This window comes from Petromyzon marinus, unplaced genomic scaffold, assembly GCF_048934315.1.
Source record: "Petromyzon marinus isolate PM22_M1 ecotype Great Lakes invasive population unplaced genomic scaffold, UKy_Petmar_22M1.pri1.0 PM_Scaffold_24, whole genome shotgun sequence".
Lineage (NCBI taxonomy): Eukaryota > Metazoa > Chordata > Hyperoartia > Petromyzontiformes > Petromyzontidae > Petromyzon > Petromyzon marinus.
In genome coordinates this window covers 691,032-705,835 of record NW_027423213.1, presented here as the reverse complement: position 1 = coordinate 705,835, position 14,804 = coordinate 691,032, and the positions used below count along the sequence as shown (strand labels likewise).

General features: G+C 46.5%; 1 protein-coding gene across 1 annotated transcript; it reads left to right on the top strand.

Annotated features, from left to right (window-relative positions):
- The first annotated feature begins 4,696 nt into the window (after positions 1 to 4,696).
- On the top strand, positions 4,697 to 9,005 carry LOC142922990 (uncharacterized). Its single transcript, XM_076063923.1, has 2 exons — positions 4,697 to 4,917; positions 8,097 to 9,005. Exons 1-2 carry the CDS (start codon positions 4,731 to 4,733, stop codon positions 8,750 to 8,752), a joined length of 843 nt encoding a protein of 280 aa, XP_075920038.1. The 5' UTR covers positions 4,697 to 4,730; the 3' UTR covers positions 8,753 to 9,005.
- The last annotated feature ends 5,799 nt before the right edge of the window (positions 9,006 to 14,804 follow it).

Genomic DNA, 14,804 nt, shown 5'->3' with positions numbered 1-14,804 from the left:
CTCTCGTGTCCTTACTTCCACCACCAGGTTTAAGAATCTGCTGGTGTTTGTGCTGGAGGTGGACAACAGACTTCTGCAGCTCAATCAGGTGGACGCACTGGGCAGGGGGCAAGATGGTTGTGGCCTTAGAGACCCACTTACTCCCACAGAGAGCCATAGACTCACTCACAGAGTACACTCACACAGAGAGCCAAAGTCTCACTGACACAGAGCCATAGGCTCACTCACATGGAGACACATAGACTCACTCACACAGAGAACCATTGATTAACTCATTGTTTTTTCGGTAAAGTCACGTATGTAGAAATACCATAAAATTATATTAAAATAAATCAAGCAAGACGTTTCGACTGCAACACAAGCGCTCTTCATCAGGTGTAAAAACAAATAGCAAATAGGGTGACATCAACGCAAACACATAGAGAGCGTTAAACTGCACGGAGGTAAATACAACAAGAAGATGAGAGACGAGAATTCAAAAAACCTAAGAAAAATTTACGTGATGCAATACCAGTCGGCCAACGACACAGTTAGACACTTGCCTGGCAGACCACGAATTTCAGAAGAGTGCTAAATTTCGTGTTCATCCTCTGGGTTGAACATACCAGCATAGACAGAGTGAACAAATATGAGGTATAATATAGCAGAAATACATATACAGGGACACAAGAGGTAAGAAGAGGAAAGACGGACAGAGAAGCAAGAAAAATGGGGCCGGAGGGATGAACAGACAGAGGCTTAAAATAAGTAGTAGAGGTGGGGGGAGGGTCCGAAGAAAGCAAGGGGCACGGCAGCAGCAGAAGAGGGAGGGGCAGGAAAATGTAAGGGGGCGCAATTAGTTTAGTACAGAATTGTAAAGGTAACTTCCCCGTAGAAGTGTGTTAATAAAGAATTAAAGCTTTCGTGACTGCATAAATTACTCATTGTTTTTTTCGGTAAAGTCACGTATGTAGAAATACCATAAAATTATATTAAAATAAATCAATCACGACGTTTCGACCGCAACACAAGCCATCTTGTGTTGCAAGATCTTGTGTTGCAAGATCGCTTGTGTTGTGGTCCAAACGTCGTGATTGATTTATTTTAATATAATTTTATGGTATTTCTACATTAGTGACTTTACCGAAAAAAACAATGAGTTAATCAATGGTTCTCTGTGTGAGTGAGTCTATGTGTCTCCATGTGAGTGAGCCTATGACTCTGTGTCAGTGAGACTTTGGCTCTCTGTGTGAGTGTACTCTGTGAGTGAGTCTATGGCTCTCTGTGGGAGTAAGTGGGTCTCTAAGGCCACCACCATCTTGCCCCCTGCCCAGTGCGTCCACCTGGTTGAGCTGCAGAAGCCTATTGTCCACCGCTCCAGACCGCACAGATATCCGACGTCCACCTCCAGCACAGACACCAGCAGATTCTTAAACCTGGTGGTGGAAGGACACGAAAGGGGTAATAGTCAACCACCATTACCACCATCAATACCACCATTACAACCACCAAAATCACCGCTATCGTTAACACCACCATCAATATCACCACCTCCACCACAACGATCACAATCAAAATTACAATCACAATACTCTTTGGTTCTTTCTGTAAAGTCACGTAGGTAGAAAAAATAATAGATCACGACGTTTCGATCGCAACACAAGCAATCATCATCAGGTGAAAAAATATAGCGAGAAAGCTGCTGAAACACGAAGTTATATTGGCTTGAGATAAGCTCAGCCCAAGGGTAAGTGGGCGGGGCTAGAGGTAGAATTTGCATGTAAATACAACACCACATCGTGGAAAAGGAAAGAGAGACACAGACACCGAGAGACATCCACACACAGAGAGAGGCACACACAAAGAGACACACGAGAGACGCATATAGAGAAAAACACACCGGCAGAGAGAGACACCCACACAGACAGATGCAGAGAGAGAGAGAGACAGAGATAATTACATAATTGCCCATGAATTACTATGGTGTGACAATGTCAATTACCAATGTCAAAGGGAACATCAATGAATGGTAAATGTGGGGTAATATCCCCAGAAGAGCATGTAGACTACATTAAAAATTAAAATAATCAGGCAATATAATATCACTGTAAGCGTGAACAATCAATTAAGAACTGAAATGGTTTATCAAATCTTTCCAATGATTGCTAAGATAGAATCCATCTTCTCGGTTGAAATTGTCTCTGTGCTTGTATATGTGGCTTTCAGACAGCATACATTATAAAAAATTTCGTCTCCCCCCTCCTCTTTTCAAAATATAGATGGACTAGTCCTGGGTAAACTGCCAAATCTCTGCGCGTGGCGCTAACGTTTTTTTTATAAATAAATAAATGTGCCGTTTAAAAATTAATTTATGCAAACCAACACACCTGAAGATGACCGTTTGAGTTATGGTCGAAACGTCGTGAGAATTTTTTTGTTTTATATATATATTTTATTATTTTGTTGTTTCTTTTCAACGTGACTTTACCGAAAAAACTAAGAATATCACGGAATCACTTAAGCTGACCATTTAAAAAGACATTAATTCCAAGATGTTGAGCAAAGGAAATTGTTTGGAAGTTCATCTCACACCAAGTACATGTTACTATAAATCTAAATCTGCATAGTTCTCAATCAGCAAAGTCGCAAACATGTTTTACCACAAGCAAGGAGTTCGGTGTAAAGCTGTTAAGCAAATTAACCACTGCACGCGATTGTAAAGCTCTCTGCCTCAAAGACAGCACTCTACCAAGTGTCACGACGCAGCTGCACACGCCACATGACAATAGGCGGAGTGAGTGAATCTAAGTAGACACTGACCCTGTCAAAGGGGATCCCATGTCTAGAGTATTTGTGGCTGGTGCTACACATTTCTAACGTGATTAGCCATTTAGCTGATCTATCATTTGAGGACAGGTCGCTTCTGGAAAACAGCCAGATAGCTCAGTGGGTCTCACCTGGTAAAATAAAAATAGTTTATAGAGTTCGTTCTGCCTTAACGCGTGTTTTCATAACGCCATTTGGATATAGCACGATGAATGTAATAGGGAACACGTTTTATAACGTGGATGCTAAGTGGTTGAGTCAACAGAACCACGTCGCGCGAGTAGGAATGTGCGGTTGTACGGCTGCCTGGGCACAGCGTCACACGAGGCATTGGGATGCTGCTGGATGCTTCCTGATGCTCCCAACGCGCCTCAGTCTTTGTTCAGCCGACACACGCATCTCACGCTGTTATAACGGACTGTGCTTTACCCTGTATTAGTCATTGTAACGAGGGAGTTTACACAACGCGGTGTTCTTCAGCAACGCAACTACCGCGTTATAGAACACTGCAGTAAATATTGTCGCGGTGTGGAAGGAGCAATGAACGTCATCTTGTGGCATGGAAAGGCATCGCAGCCCTAGCGAGCAGCCAGAGACAAAGCCTGCACGCACGGCAAAGTTGTGATTGACCCGGGGACTACTAGCAAGTGACACGTATGGACTAATGGTTACTCTAAATGACGATGTTGACGTTGGTTATGAAGTGCTACAAATATGCAAAACGCACATCGCATTAGCTCTGACAAATAGCGGACTTGTTTTAAAGTTATCGTTTACAATGGTTAATTTGTATATCATGCCAAGTGAGCAATTTGCGTGTGGACCCTGACAGCGGCACTCAATGTCCAACTCTTGCGAATGCTCTCAGGGGATCTTTACCGTGCGCTGCGTTCACTCACTCAGCCCCAATCTCCCTGTCGTGAACTCACCACTCACCCACTCACTCACCTCACCCTTCAACTCACTCACCCTCCTCACCTATTAATTCTCCTCATTAACTCACTCACCCTGCAATCCACTCCCTCACCCCCCTCCATCACCCGGCACTCACCGCCTGTCCGTGACCACCTCTCCCGTGCCTACAACCACAAACACCACCACCACCTCTCCCGTGCCTACAACCACAAACACCACCACCACCTCTCCCGTGCCTACAACCACAAACACCACCACCACCTCTCCCGTGCCTACAACCACAAACACCACCACCACCTCTCCCGTGCCTACAACCACAAACACCACCACCACCTCTCCCGTGCCTACAACCACAAACACCACCACCACCTCTCCCGTGCCTACAACCACAAACACCACCACCACCTCTCCCGTGCCTACAACCACAAACACCACCACCACCACCTCCTGCTGCTGCTGTCGCGGTCTCCGCGTGGCGCCGCGGGCCCAGGGGGAGGCCTCGCGGCCCAAGAGCGGCGCCACGGCTCCCCCCCTCCCGCTCCTGGCCCCTCCCCCTCGTCCCTCCTGGCCCCTCCCCCTCGTCCCTCCTGGCCCCTCCCCCTCGTCCTTCCTGGCCCCTCCCCCTCGTCCCTCCTGGCCCCTCCCCCTCGTCAATCCTCCTCCCGTTCGTGACGTGGAGTGAACTCAGCCCCGCCCCCCCCGCCCCCACCGCCCCCCCCCCTGCGCGGCCCCGCTGCCCATTGCAAGAATGGCGGGAAGCGGTCGCGGGGCCTACCACGCGCCGCCTCTCGCGTGATTGGCTCGCTTCGCGTCACGTGGGGAAGGCGGAAGAAGAGTATGGGGGAGGAGCTGCGCGGTAAGGGGCGGGGCCGTGGAGTCACGTGGTGGGCAATGATTGCCAATAAGTGGGCAGGGATGGCTGTACGTCACATCCGGTGATATAGGACACGCCCCTTCGTGACGTGCCTCACACTTTCTTCCGTCCCGCGTGCCGTCAACACGAGCTCAGCATGGCGCTGTTGACCGTTGGCGTTCCGCTGTTGGCCATGCTTGGGATGGAGATCTTCATTTATCTTCGTTTTAAGCTTTCCATCTCATACTTTTACCGCGAGACCACGACGCTGCAAACGGAGAGGATGGGCCTGCAGAATGTGGAGCTCTGTCAGAAGAACAAGACCATGGAAGTGGAGAAAGATGGTAAGCTACCATTTTCTTTGGTTCTTTCGGTAAAGTCACGTAGAATGAGAATAAAATAATAAATTGATAAAATAAAATAACACAATAATATTCTCACGACGTTTCGGCCACAATACAAGCGGCCTTCATCAGGTGAAGGGGACGAGACTGTCTGGAGGACAGCGCTGGAGTGAGAAAGCCACGCTGAGATCGCGATCTTTAAGCTGTGTGAGAAGAAACAAAGCGCCTTGACAAAGGAATTAACATATAATTTAGCATTGAAATGGCTGAGTGATTAGCTTGTGACTGGTCACAGAAAAGGCTATGTTAAAGTTAAAGCATACACATCCGCAAAGGCACCCCTTGACAAAGGAATTAGCGTAGAATTTAGCATTGAAATAGCTGAGTGATTAGCTTGTAACTGGTCACAGAAATAGCTATGTTAAAGTCAGAGCATATACATTCACCGAGTCACCTAGTACAAATCAAACAGGAGAATTTAGCATTGAAATAACTAGGCGAATTTAGCATTGATATAACTGAGTGATTAGCTTGTGACTGGTCACAGAAATGGCTATGTTGAAGTTAAGGCCTACACATCTGAGCTATTCACAGTAACTGGGTATACAATATATAATGAATACTATATACTGAACCAATAAAAAACACAAAAATTTAAATTACCTCAATGTTATCAATAAACTCTATATTCTCCAATCAGCTAAGCTACCAACAATAAGTCGTTATATATCACAATGCTATATGGCGAAAAATGGGTGGATTCTTACCCTCAACTTTAGCACCACGGATAGCTACGGGTCCCGTTCAGACGGACGAGTTCATCGATGGTCGGAACAGAGGAGGGGGAGAGAGACAGCTGCGAGGCGCTGTTATACTCCATGTTGTAAACCATACCATTAACCACGGTTAAGCTATCCGTGTTGCTAAAGTTGAGGGTAAGAATCCACCCATTTTTCGCCATATAGCATTGTGATATATAACGACTTATTGTTGGTAGCTTAGCTGATTGGAGAATATAGAGTTTATTGATAACATTGAGGTAATTTATATTTTAGTATTTTTTTTGGTTCATGATATAGTATTCATTATATATTGTATTGTATACCCAGTTACAGTGAATAGCTCAGATGTGTAGGCCTTAACTTCAACAGCCATTTCTGTGACCAGTCACAAGCTAATCACTCAGTTATTTCAATGCTAAATTCGCCTAGTTCAATGCTAAATTCTCCTGTTTGATTTGTACTAGGTGCCTCGGTGAATGTATATGCTCTGACTTTAACATAGCTATTTCTGTGACCAGTTACAAGCTAATCATTCAGCTATTTCAATGCTAAATTCTATGCTAATTCCTTTGTCAAGGAGTGCTTCTGCGGATGTGTATACTTTAACTTAGCTATTTCAATGCTAAATTCTATGCTAATTCCTTTGTCAAGGGGTGCCTTTGCGGATGTGTATGCTTTAACTTTAATATAGCCTTTTCTGTGACCAGTCACAAGCTAATCACTCAGCCATTTCAATGCTAAATTAAATGCTAATTCCTTTGTCAGGCGCTTTGTTTCTTCTCACACAGCTTAAAGGTCGTGATCTCAGCGTGGCTTTCTCACTCCAGCGCTGTCCTCCAGACAGTCTCGTCCCCTTCACCTGATGAAGGCCGCTTGTGTTGTGGCCGAAACGTCGTGAGAATATTATTGTGTTATTTTATTTTATCAATTTATTATTTTATTCTCATTCTACGTGACTTTACCGAAAGAACCAAAGAAGATGAATCCTTGCAGTCACGAAAACTTTAAATCGAAATTTAAGCTACCATTCTTAGATGTTCTGTTTGAGAGGAGACCTGATGGCTCATTGGGGCATTCTGTCTACAGGAAACCCACCCACACAGATTCCTACTTGAAACCTGATTCCCACCACCACCCAGCCCAAAAGAATTCTCTCATCAAAACTTCATACCATAGGGCTCATTGCATTTCGGACCAACACCACCTGACCAGTGAATTAAAACATGTGCACCTGGCCCTCAAAAGGAATGGTTACTCTGACCGTACCATCTGCCAAGCTGTTTCTCCCTCCATACAGAAACAACCACTTGATACTCCGGCCAAAACCATCACACTACCATATATAGCAGGCGTTACTAAAAAGATTTCAAAAATTCTAAACAAACACAAGATCCAGGTCCGGTTCAATACAGTACACAAAATTCGTGATCTGATCCCATCCGTGAAGGATGGCATTCCTGACTTACAGTACCCCGGGGTTTACAAATTGAGTTGTACCTGCGGTGATTGCTATATCGGGGAGACAAAGCGACATGTCTCTGACCGAATTCGCGAGCACAAATCAGATTTGAAACACAGCAAAACGAATTCTTTGCTGATCACTGTTACAACCATGTGGGTGATCACGATATAATTTTCTCCGATACCAAGGTTCTTTGCAAACCCACGGGTTTTTATCAGAGATTTGTTCACGAGGCAATTCAGATCTACAAACACAGACACAATTTCAACCGAGAAGTTGGTTTCAAATTAAGCAACCATTGGAAAGATGTTCTAAATCGAACTAAACATAAACTCATTTCTGTGGTACAGTATATTTTTCAAGTAGTGGTACCCCAAACTTTCGCAGCTCTCAGCTCCCCCCCCCTCCCGCTCCTGGCCCCTCCCCCTCGTCCCTCCTGGCCCCTCCCCCTCGTCCCTCCTGGCCCCTCCCCCTCGTCCCTCCTCCCGACTCGCGACGTGGAGTGAACTCGCCCCCGCCCCCCGCGCCCCACCCTGAGCGGCCCCGCCGCCCATTGCAAGAATGGCGGGAAGCGGACGCGGGGCCGACCGCGCGCCGCCTCTCGCGTGATTGGCTCGCTTCGCGTCACGTGGGGAAGGCGGAAGAAGAGTATGGGGGAGGAGCTGCGCGGTAAGGGGCGGGGCCGTGGAGTCACGTGGTGGGCAATGATTGCCAATAAGTGGGCAGAGATGGCTGTTACGTCATAGTGTACGTCACATCCGGTAATGACGTCACGATAAATAACACGCCCCTTCGTGACGTGTCTCACACTTGCTTATGTCCCGCGTGCCGTCAACTCGAACTGAGCATGGTGCTGCTGATCGTTGGCGTTCTGGTCTTGGCCATGCTTGGGATGGGGATCTTCATATATCTTCTTTTTACGCTTTCCATTTCAGACTTTGACCATGAGACCACGACGCTGTCTACGGAGAGGATGGGCCTGCAGAATGTGGAGCTCTGTCAGAAGAGCAAGATGCTCCGTCTGGAGCTACAGCATCAGCTGGAGGAGTTCATGGAGAACCGAGAGACTCTCCAGAGAGAGATCAGGAGCCTGGTTCAACAGCTTAAAGAGCGCCAGTTGGAGCTGGAGCCCACGAGAGTGCCTTGCAGGGAGAGCAAGTCTCTGCATGCGGATTTTCTCCGAGACTGCAATGCAGCACAGCGGCAAATGTCGCTGCGCTGTGAAAACGAAGATCTCCGGAGGTCGCTGCACGCCCACCTGAGGAAGTTGAACTTCCTGAATCCGCAGAGAGGGCAGGAACAGTTTAGGCTGCGCGGGAAGCTGGTGCGTCACGAGGACATGTGGCATGGGGAAAAGAGGCTGCAAGAAGAGAACCTGCATCTCCGTAGCCAGCTGAAAGAGCTAATATGGACCGTGTCTCAAATGTACAATGATGCCACCACCACCGACGCCACTTCCACCGCCGCTGCCACAGCTTCCACCACCGCAACCGTTTCCACCACCACTTCTGCCACCACCACCAAGCCCAAGAAGATGAAGAGATTTAGCCATTGGTTCCGAAAATTGCTGAAGCGCAAGTCGGCCATTTAAAAATATTGGGGAAATTGTGAAAATGACACCACCCTAATTAAAACATTACTCAGAAAGACAAACATACCCCATAGAACATCAACAAAGTCATATATAAGACAAAATATCGTACATTTGCATGCAACACTCTAATAAATACTGTATTGTGAGCAAAACATAAAGTTACTTAAATGGAAAAAAAATCTGTTATTGTCACTTACCTTTAGTCCGGATGCCGGTCTGCTTGTCGGGAGGGGGCGTAATGAGTCCCTGCACACACGGGGGCGGTGGGAGGGGGGTGAACGTCCATACACACACAACAGCGACAATCATCCGCTGTATAGCCTTACCAGAATGTTGGGGCAAGCGCCTATGAAGCTCTGAATGGCACACGGGGTGAATGGCCAGCACCCTGCCCGGCTGCCTCTCTTTATCTCTCCATACACGAGACTCACAGGCGTGCATGCGTCCGTGCACACACGCACAACAACAACGCAACAACCGTCGTTCACCCCTAAGTGGCGGTGACATCACCACAGCACTTGTGCCATGCTCGGTGCATTTTGAGGCCACGTGAAGTGTCGAAGGCTGGCTGGCAGGAGGTCATGTAATAGACGCAGGTGCCATGGATTGACTTAGGAAGATGATGGGCAGATGCAACAGCCGTGCTCCCCACTGTGCCAACTTTATTTGTGTCAGTTGTTTGGCGCTCTGCTCGTTGTTTTGAGCCTCGCTCCTCTGCCCTATGCTGTTGCTGGAGGGCAACTGCCTCCACTTCCCCAGCAGCACCTTTCATGAACCTCCTCCACAGAAGCCGATCATGACACTGCTGATACCAGTCATCAATAAGTCCAATCAGCTCCACATCCTTCTGCACCACATCAGTCCATCTCTTCTCTATTCTGTACCACGCCCATTTAGCACCATCTATCCAGCCAAATTGAAGCTGCTTGGGGATGCCGTGACTGCATACGGACTGCATGACACAACGCAGCCTCGCTTGCTGGAGGAGCCCACAGATGGGCATTTGTCCAGATATTCTAGGAATCTGTGAGCTTACAAAGTCCAGTCTGGTTAAACCCTGAATAGATCGTGGGCAAGCTAACCTTAATGTTCCTTTCGAGAGAGATAAAGGAGAGTATAACTGTGGCCGAGAAGACATGGAGATTTTTATGGAGTGACATGCCAGGTAGCTTCCACACTGTGTTGAGCAGCTGATGAAAATATAATGCTGCTCGAATTATTTTAAATGAGACCTCGGCTCCCAAAACGGAGTTGATCATCAGCACACTGCCCACTCCACTCTCTCCTCAGGTGCCCCAAATACATGAGGAATTGAGGAAGGGAGCATTTTTATGATGTAAAATACCCAGGGAGGTGATTTGTTTTCGTGGGGCTGATGGTAACGGCCCATATTTTAGTAGCATGCTTCATGTTTAGCTGTAGTGTCTCCAACTTCTCCTCAGAGTGGGCAGTAATCACCAGATCATCCGCATTCATAATATGGTTTAACAATAGAGAGCCATACCATGACCGGCTCAGGCATCGATCAGCCTCCCATTATATCTATACCAGATAAATTCTACTGGTACATCCATGGAAATCGTCTCAAACAACGTAGTCAAAGAAAATGTTCAGTCGTGTAGGGGCCAGAGGACATCCATGTCACACATTACTCACACATTCTATCATCCCTTAGCTCCATTACGTCGATTTCCCATGAAACAGCAGTTGTCTTTATATTGTTTATATATGCTTTATCGAAAGAAGAAAATAGTATATTTGCTTTAATTACTGTAACTCTGTGTTTTATTTAGCTTTGGTAATTTGGGTGATCCAGGTCTCTCTTGCAAATGAGACTCATCATGGTCGCTTTAGTTCTCGCCTTGCTCAACTCAATAAACTGGTACTCACTCACTCCATTATGAACTCACCCACTTCCTTAAATCTATGACTCACGTAAATACTCCCTCTCTCTCCTCATGAGTCATATATTTACCTGATCACACAATCACCCGATCATTCACTGTGTCAACCTCACGCACTTTTTCATGCTCTCAAGAATGACCCACCCATTCTATCACTACATTAATCACCATCCCCTTCCCTCATTGACCCACTGGTAAAATTAAAATACTCGACAGCAACAACACGTGAGATTGTACTCAGGCTTACACTCACATGTGTAAAGAAGCTCCTTTGCAGGTTCCATTTGATAGATGATTTATTTCACGATAACGTATTTACAACGCAAGAGTACGACTCACACGAACCTTCCCCCGTACAGTAACCTGTACCTGTTTCAACCCATCTCCACTGCCCCCACTATAAACTTTGCCATCCAAGAGAAGTGAAGTAGAAGACAATAGAGTCTGCTGAGAGAATCTACCGGGGAAAACTGCTGGAAGTTACCAGGGCGTGGCCGTGCGGGTATATAAGGGGGAGCGTGGCCCACAAATGGGGTGATGCCTTGGGGACTGAAGAACAACTGCAGGTGGACGACATCGGGGCCGACTGTTGGAAATCAACATGGTGGAAACCATCAAGAAAGACTGTTCGAGATTAATCTACTCTATTAGAAACCACCGGGACTGCAGATAGTCATAGCCTTGTGCAACGTATGAGTCGTACTCTCACCTTGTAAATATGTTATCGTCGGGAATAAATAATCTAGAAAATTAAACCTGCGAAGGAGCTTCTTTACACAAGTAAGAATGCAGGACATGCTTTATCAGCAGGCTGCTGTTTTTGTCTACAACAGACCTATGCACACGATCTTGAAAATGGCATTTGATTAGGATTGTCACCTTCAACCCATTCTGAAATCGTCCAACTACCAAAACCCTTGTCTGCATTATACCTAAAACTTGACCAACGTGGCAATGTTATTTTCTCATTTTATTGACAGTAAACAAAAAACATGGCATAGTTTTTTAATTTCCCTGTTAACTTGTACATACGAGTGGAACGGTGGCACAATGGTTTGTGCATTGCACTATGAATCAGGCCACTTGAGTTTGATTCTCGGTTATAGTTAACATCAAACAAACTGGCCATGAGCCTTTTCGTTATCAACCCACGTTGAGAAGCATGATGGCGTATGGTGAAACAATCTCCATGACTGATCCAGTATGGGAAGACTTCACCCATGACAATGGTTATACATTTATTATTGTTTTTGTTGTATATTACCACCAAAGGAGTAACTTCATACCTGTTAGCCAGCCTATATATACTCATAGATAAACTTTCGCCTAAACACCACCATTGGGATGAAGCTGACTTGGTATCTTCCATACTCTTTGGTTCTTTCGGTAAAGTCACGTAGGTATAAAATAAAATAAATCACGACGTTTCGGGTGCAACACAAGCGTCCGTCATGAGATGGCAAAGCATGATCTGCTGTTGAGGCAGAATGTTTAAAAGAGTTTGAAATGGGTGTAGCCAAAGGGCCATAAATAAGTGGGCGGGGCCAGTGATGTTAATGTGAGAAATTAGCATGTAAATGTAAGAACGGAGAGCGGCCTCCTCGTAGAGGGCATCAAAGTGGCTATGTTAATGTGAGAGATTAGCATGTTAAAGTAATATCGAAGAGTGGTGGAATCCAAAGGCATGAGAGTGCAATCCAAAGGACATGTGAGCATGAGAGATCTAAGAGAGAGGCATAGAGAGAGACACAAAGAGTCGGAAATAACAGCTGATATAGGCAGGTAGGATGGAAATATCAGAATCATAAAGAAGGTACACCACTCTGTGCTATCGCCTCCACCAAAGAGTATGAATCCCTGCATTCATGAAAGCTTTAATTTAAGATTATTCTAGCAGACTTTACCGTCTTGTACCTCGAACCTTCCCTCGTACGGTACCATGCACCTGTTTCCACCCATCTCCACTGACACCACTATAACTTTTGCCATGTACAGTACCCTACATCACCCTCTTCTGCCCATAAAAATATCTGTCCCGGCTAAAACTCTAATTTAACAGGTCCCTGCAGGGTGGGCTGGTAGGAACATTGGACTTTTGCGCAATTTTATTTTTACACCCCAATAGCACGAGATTTCACTTCGTTAAAGTATTGAAAGGGGACGGACGGACGGACGCATTAATCTATTGCAAGCTGGTACACTCATCTATTGCAGGCTGGTACACTCAGTTTACAACTTCGTTCCTACCAGTAATAGGGAACTCTATGTGGACATCAATGGGATCGCACACGGGATTCAATGATGTGGGCATGGAGTACAAAACATTTAACCTCTGGGTTAATGCTTAACATAGCCGCTTGAATCAAGGGGGGGAAGACATTACAACCCAACTTGACCATTCAGTATCATCACCAAACTCTTACGTGGGCTGCCCTATTGAAGGTGTACATTCTTAGGCAAACAATACGCAACATCATTAGCCCTACATTTACAACAAGCCATCAATATGTACTGTAGGTGTGGTCGAGCAGCACATTCGACCCGGTGACACTCCTTTTCGGCACCTCTCGAAATTAGTCCGTCGGCCTCCCTCATCGTGGCCATCTTCATTCCGGTCGATCCTGAGAGGAGAGTGCGGGGGCAGTATTTCTGTGAGGAGGATGCTCCCCTCCCTGGCATTCGTCACGACGCCCCTGGACACGGCCTTTTTGAGCCTGAACGATCCCTTGTGACGTCAGTTCTCTATATGGTTTAGGCCGACTCGGATTAACCACCCATCTCTGGCGTCCCATTTGGATGCGAACACTTTGCGGGCAGAGGATTTTAACAATTCCACTGGGCTTTGCAAAGGATGGTGTAGTTTGGCGGATTTTCTAACCCGGACCTCAGGACAGTGTAACCAGGCCCGATCAACCTGTTCAAAGGGTACAGGCGTCTCCGTTCTTTTCCGCAACCGTTTGTTTGCTATTTGCGATCTGCCTGACTCTGCTATCGCGGCTTCACGAGCTTCACAGAGCTTTTTTAGTGGCAGTCTGAGGGAGGTTGGCGACGACACAACTTTAGCAGGGAAAGCCACCAATTGGTCCTCAATAGGTGGCTCAGGGTCTCTCCCATAAATCAAAAAGAAGGGGAAGAGACCGGCCGATGAATGTGGCACTCTACAATATGCCCCTAGGACCCCTGGGATGTGCAAGTCTCAGTCCATCTGATCACCATTTACAACATGGCACAACATTGCGGACAGCGTGCGGTTAAGCCTATCTACTTGTCCATCACACTGCAGGTGGTACGGTGGCGTTCGAATTTTCTTAGTACCCACGATATTACAAACCTCTCGCAACAGATTAGTAGAAAAATTCTGACCCTGGCCTGTTAGACGTTTCTCAGTGGGGCCCTTGTCCAATACATAGCCATGGAGAAAGGCTTCTGCTATTATTGCAGCCGTTTGGTCATGTATTGGCCATGCAACGAGCCAGTGTGTGCAATACTCTATCCCCTCGAGCAAATATTTTTTATCCTTGCTGTTTTAGGAAATGCACCCAGGATATCCAACGTTACTAGTTCGTTTACCCTCACCACTGCGATCGACTGCAGTGGAGGCTGTATAGGATGGGGAGCAGGTTTCCTTTTTGCACACTCCTGACAATGATTACCCGCTCGCGTACATCTTTTGACATCACTGGCCAAAAATATCGAGCCTGCAGTGTGAGCAATGTGTTTCGGTGGCCCAAGTGCATTTGTTGTTTGGCGTGCACTTCTAGTAGCAACTGTTTTTGCAAGGGTTTTTGCACCAAAAGGCAACAACGCTGCATCTTCATGTCCCACCTCATCAGGAGTCCTCACCATGGGATGAATGGCTCCCCCTTTTGACCAGTTTGAGCACATTCAGCTGCCTGTGCAGCCAATGACTAGAATTTCATCCTATTTTTGCAATCGGATTCATTCGGTCCTTATCAGCCCAAGATCATGATCTGCGGGTGATACATCATTTTCTATCGTTGCTGTGTTTATTTACATCACCTGTCTCGGCGAGTCAGGGAGGGTCGGTTTACACCATGCTGTTCCTGTCGCTGCTGCTACGACCGATCTCACTAACTTTTTCCACTTAGCCCGAGATGTTGGCCCAATTTTCCCTGTTGTTTCAC

Coding starts and splice junctions, on each gene's coding strand:
- LOC142922990 (XM_076063923.1), top strand. CDS start 4,731: ATGGCGCTGTTGACCGTTGGCGTTCCGCTGTTGGCCATGCTTGGGATG. Junction 4,918..8,096: donor CATGGAAGTGGAGAAAGATG/GTAAGCTACCAT, acceptor TTTCCATTTCAG/ACTTTGACCATGAGACCACG.